Here is a 5,473-nt window from a genome sequence, read left to right on the forward strand (position 1 = left end):
AGAAACATGCATTTCAGCAGAAAAAAAAAAATGTTTTCTGTTCATTTACTGTATTTCTGAGTTGAATGGAATTGTCAAGCTTATTTCATCACTGAAATTTTATTTCACTATTGAAAGTGTATCTCATCTTATTATTATTTGTACAATCAAAAAAATGGATATTCAAACAATTGTAAACCCATCTTGCTTATTAAGATGTTTCATAATTGATAGCCAAGTAGAAATTCTTTATCAAAAGAGAAGACATCATTAAGACGTTTTTTTTCCCCTTTAAAGTTCAGTGGTTGGCCTGATGTAGATCATGCCGCCAGTGGCGGCCCTGACTGCCGAGGAAACCGTAGCCTAGGACAGTTGGCTGTTAAGTGACACAGATTCTCCCCACTCCTCCTGACCGGAGACAGAGGCACGTCCCCCACCGCGTGAGGGGGTGGGGAAGTGGGTAGAGAATTCGGATCCACCTGGGAGGGGGAAGTGGAAGTTCCCGCCCCAGAAAGCCGTGAGGCGGCAGCCACATTTCCTCATGGAAGATTCCCACAAGAGTCACACTTTAGAGGCAGAGCTGCAGCCTGGTTCAACAGTTCAGGGAGCTCGTATTTCTCATATTGCTCAACAGGTATCATCTTTATCAGAAAGTGAGGAGTCTCAGGACACGTCAGACAGTACAGGCTCCTCACAGAAAGCCCACAGGATTCTAGCACGGCACCCATCTTACAAAAAAAATTTGAAAGATCTTCTGAAGATACACGGGGCAGAAAAGGAGACAGAGAAAACCCTGGAGTTTCTGCTGTCACTTCTATGTCTGTTCCAACTCCCATCTATCAAACTAGCAGTGGACAGTACATTGCCATTGCCCCAGATGGAGCCTTACAACTGGCCAGTCCAGGCACAGATGGAGTACAGGGACTTCAGACATTAACCATGACAAATTCAGGCAGTACTCAGCAAGGTACAACAATTCTCCAGTATGCCCAGACCTCTGATGGACAGCAAATACTTGTGCCCAGCAACCAGGTGGTTGTACAAACTGCATCAGGAGATATGCAGACATACCAGATCTGTACCACACCATCAGCTCCTTCGCTGCCCCAGACTGTGGTAATGGCGACCCCTGTGACTCTCATGTCTCAAACAGCTACGACAGGTGACCCCCAGCTGAAAAGAGAAATAAGGCTGATGAAAAACAGATTCAATGCAGTTCCAAGCAAAACCCAAACAGGTTGTTTGAAGAACTTAACAAGTGATACAAAAATTTATAGAAGAGTAGAGGGGCAAGAACAGCCAAAATATTCCAGACAAGAATAAGAGAAGCTGCTCAATGTCGCAGAAAGAAGAAAGAGTATGTGAAATGCCTGGAAAATCGAGTTGCAGTCTTGGAAAATCAAAACAAAACTCTAATAGAAGAGTTAAAAACTCTGAAGGATCTTTATTTCAATAAAAGTGTTTGATTAAGAAAGAAAATATTTTTGCGGACTTGCCTAAATATTAGATGGATTTCTTTTCTTAGCGGAGTTTATAAATTAAAAGGTCAAAAATGGGCGCCTGGGTGGCTCAGTTGGTTAAGCGACTGCCTTCGGCTCAGGTCATGATCCTGGAGTCCCGGGATCGAGGCCCGCATCGGGCTCCCTGCTCGGCGGGGAGTCTGCTTCTCCCTCTGACCCTCTTCCCTCTCGTGCTCTCTGTCTCTCATTCTCTCTCTCTCAAATAAATAAATAAAATCTTTAAAAAAAAAAAAAAGGTCAAAAATGAAGCTTTTTATTTAGGCTTTTAAAACTCAAAGATAAATATCTTATGCAAGAGATCTGGTGACAGAAGATAAAGTGGAAAATGACCTCAAGGAAGTTACTGGCACAACTGGAAACTCTGTAAAAATTAAACCTACTCAAGAAGCAGGAAATGAACTTTCAGCAATTTCAATTTTCTAAATAACGAAAATCCAAAAATGGCAGATAAGATGAAATTTGGTAAATTGATTTTTAAAATAAATCAGTTTACCCTGTAGGTTTGCATTTCTGTTTCCTAAATTTTACGTTTTTCAATTGTATGTGTGTATGCGTGCTTGCATGTATGTTTTATTTCTGCCAATAAATTCTAAATTACAAATAGAAAAGCCAATACATAACTAAATATATAAATTATGTGTTCTGATTATGTATACTTGTTCTATTGTCAAATCTTTTAAATGGGTTTTTTAAAGTGTGTTTATTGGACTTGAGAGGGGTTTGGAGACTTACTTGGGTTAACTATTTTTGAGGCTTTGTCCTAAAAGGCATCTAAGGTACATGAATGGAGTGTGGTGATTTTGTAACTTTTTTTTTTATCAGAATGGAAAGAGAACTTCTGTTTAAAAGTTTGATACTTTTAAATAGCTTGTTTTTTGGTTACTCTGGGAACGGAGATTTTCTACAAATATATAATAAGTTGTTTTTTGATTCTAAAAAAAATAAATAAAAAATAAAAGTTCAGTGGTTGTTTTCTGAAGGCCATACACACAACTCAATAAACATAAAACAAAAACTATCAGAATAAGATTATCTGTATTACAGAATAAAAGACACCATTTTAACGCAATTTATGAGCCCAGTATCTTCCATGTAATACCACATACTAAAAATGGAGTCTAACTGATGTGTTTTACAATTGGAGCTGTCATATAGTTGACAAATAAAAAAATCATACCACTAGAATGTATCCCTGTGACTACAAGGGATACTACACACACTGGAGGTCAAAATCTTCCTGCAACACATTGTCATATGCTCAGACATTTTACCTGACATATGACTTATATTGAAGAAAATGGAGGGCATTTTGCTGGGCTTATTCTGTTGACATTTTATGAGATATTCTAAAATGGAATCCCATTTTGTAAGCCTTTCAAAATAGAAAATTTAATTTTCCTGAAATTCTTCTTTAAGTAAGGAGAGTGCAATGGATTCTGAAATGAAATAAATGTATTTCACCTTTCTTTTACACTACAATGAATACCAAAAAAAAAATGCTTAATGTTGCATATACACATAACAATTTGTAGGAATACAGCAAAGTGAAAACATCTACTCCTCCTTATTCAACCACCATAGTAACAACAGGAAAATCTAAAACAAACAACAAATTACAATAGTTACCAAACTAACAGGCTGCAGAAACAATGGCAATGTGAATAAAAGCCATGTAGATGTAAATCCAACACTCTTGGTGGCTTTGAAAGACAGTGTGAAGGGCAACCATCAGAATGGAAAGAACTTTTGAGGGTTATGGCCAATTTTCCAGTTCTTGTGGATTGAGAGATAAAGTATGGATCCACAGTGGCTGATGAGCAGAAGCTGGCTGAGTGACAAGGATCTTAGAAAAAATAAGAATAGAAGATTACTGACAAAAAGGCCTGGGGAAGAGGGATGGAATGGACTTCACAGAAAGGACACAAAGTGTGAAAATTCTTATGTTGTATTTGGGTGTATGCAGATATTCACCAGAGGTCAAAAACAAAGCAAGTAAACAGGGTGAGCCATTCTGCAGATGCCAGTTAGCACATTTTCAGTGCCACCCCAGTATTTAATCAGTGGGACCATGTAAAACTGGCCTTGGTCATATGAGTGGATGCAATAGATGGAATCAACAACATAGTTTTCTTATCACCATTGTTCATCTGGTACTCTTAACTGCTGTGTGCCCTATTTGCAACCACAGATTCCATAACAACTATCCAGCCATCTGCCTGCATGATAATTAGTCAACTGTCATCATAGAGAGCCCTTGTCTACCTTGCAACAAAGACCACTGTTCTGTCAGCAACAATATCCATGGGCTTACGAAACCTTTATTGCAATGCCATTATTGTTACTCTACTGTTGATGGTATCCCAAGCAGCTCTGCTTCTTGACCAAACACTGCATTTTATGACCAATAACAGTGAGGTAATCAGCTGACACCTATGATATTTTCATGTATCATCATACAACAACAGGTGACTTCACAGAACATACTTGCTTCTTGAAGACTCAATTATAGCATCAGCTTCTAGGCAACACCTTGCAAAGTAGGGGTGTTCTCCTACTGGAGAATTGAATATGGTATATGCTTTGAATCAGCAATCATTATATGGTAGTTTCTTCTAGAGATAGCATTCATGTGTCTGGTGGGGGCGGCACTTGTTAGATGTAATTGCAAAACAAAAGTTTTGCTTCACAACACATAAGTTTAGGTTTTACTGGTTTATCTTAGTACACACGGAAAGAATGCTTCCAGTGGGGACCAAATTACTGGTTCCACCGAACTTGAAGTTCAGGCAGTCATATGGCCCTTATAAGCATTTTAAGCAGCTTAAGTCATGAGACAAACAGAAAAAAGAAGAGGAAGGTTTTTGTGGTGTTTGAAGTAATTGCTCTTGATTATTAAGGAGGAATATTTTATTCTACACAAAGTAAGTGGGGAAGTACATCCCTTTTCTGGTAATGCCCTGTCTACCGATAAAAGTTCACGGAAGATAGAACAATCCAGTACAAAGAGGGCTACCGAGGTCTCCAGTGCCTCAGGACTTAGGTTTGGAGTCATCTCAACTAACCAAGGTTTAAAAAATAAAACAGAATAAAAATTAAAACCAAACTTAGTGGGGCACCTGGGTGGCCCAGCCAGTTAAGTGTCCGACTGTTGATTTTGGCTTGGGTCATGATCTCAGGGTCATGAGATTGAGCCCCGTGTTGGGCTCTGCACTGGGTGTAGAGCCTGCTTAAGATTCTCTCTCCCACTCTTCTGTCTCAACAAAACAAAACAAAACAAAACAAAACAAAAACTTAGGTGCTGGCTTTGGAAAAAAGAAAAGATGAAATATATGTTATAAGATATATTATTAAATATATAATAATAAATAATATATATAAATATAAATATAAATATATTTATATATATTTAATACAGATATATTTAATATATTTTATATAAATATAATATTATATATAGTATAATATAATATATAAATATAAATAAATACAAATAAATATAAATAATAAAATTAAATTATAAGATATAAATATCAATTATATCCTCGTGGCCAATTGCAGAAAAAGACTATAAAAGCTATATATTTTTCTTCTTTGCTCTTTATATATACAATATCTCATATGTATTATTTGTATTATATTTTTAACTATGTTCTCTCTTCCTTCTCTCTTTTTCCCCTATATAACATTTTATATAAATTTTTGCTGATGTTGAACTTACAATCTAATCCTCAGGTTAAATATATCAATATAGGATTGTGACTAAACTAGAAGAGGAATAAAGGTCACTGACATGGTATAGTGACTAATGGGACTTGAAGTCTTACCTTTTGGGGAAAGGACTTCATATATATGAAGAACAGCCGCATTACGTGAGGCAGGATCATGTATGTTGTTGTTGCTTTTTAGAAGGTTGTTTGTTGGGCACCTGGGTGGCTCAGTTGGTTAAGCGACTGCCTTCGGCTCAGGTCATGATC

The 5,473-nt window shown here is 37.1% G+C and overlaps 1 protein-coding gene across 1 annotated transcript; it reads left to right on the forward strand.

Annotated features, from left to right (window-relative positions):
* The first annotated feature begins 520 nt into the window (after positions 1 to 520).
* On the forward strand, positions 521 to 1,445 carry LOC113920260 (cyclic AMP-dependent transcription factor ATF-1-like). The gene is given in 3 exon segments (XM_035726823.1): positions 521 to 728; positions 731 to 1,216; positions 1,309 to 1,445. Coding segments are annotated over 3 exon segments (831 nt in total).
* The last annotated feature ends 4,028 nt before the right edge of the window (positions 1,446 to 5,473 follow it).

This window comes from Zalophus californianus, chromosome 3, assembly GCF_009762305.2.
Source record: "Zalophus californianus isolate mZalCal1 chromosome 3, mZalCal1.pri.v2, whole genome shotgun sequence".
Lineage (NCBI taxonomy): Eukaryota > Metazoa > Chordata > Mammalia > Carnivora > Otariidae > Zalophus > Zalophus californianus.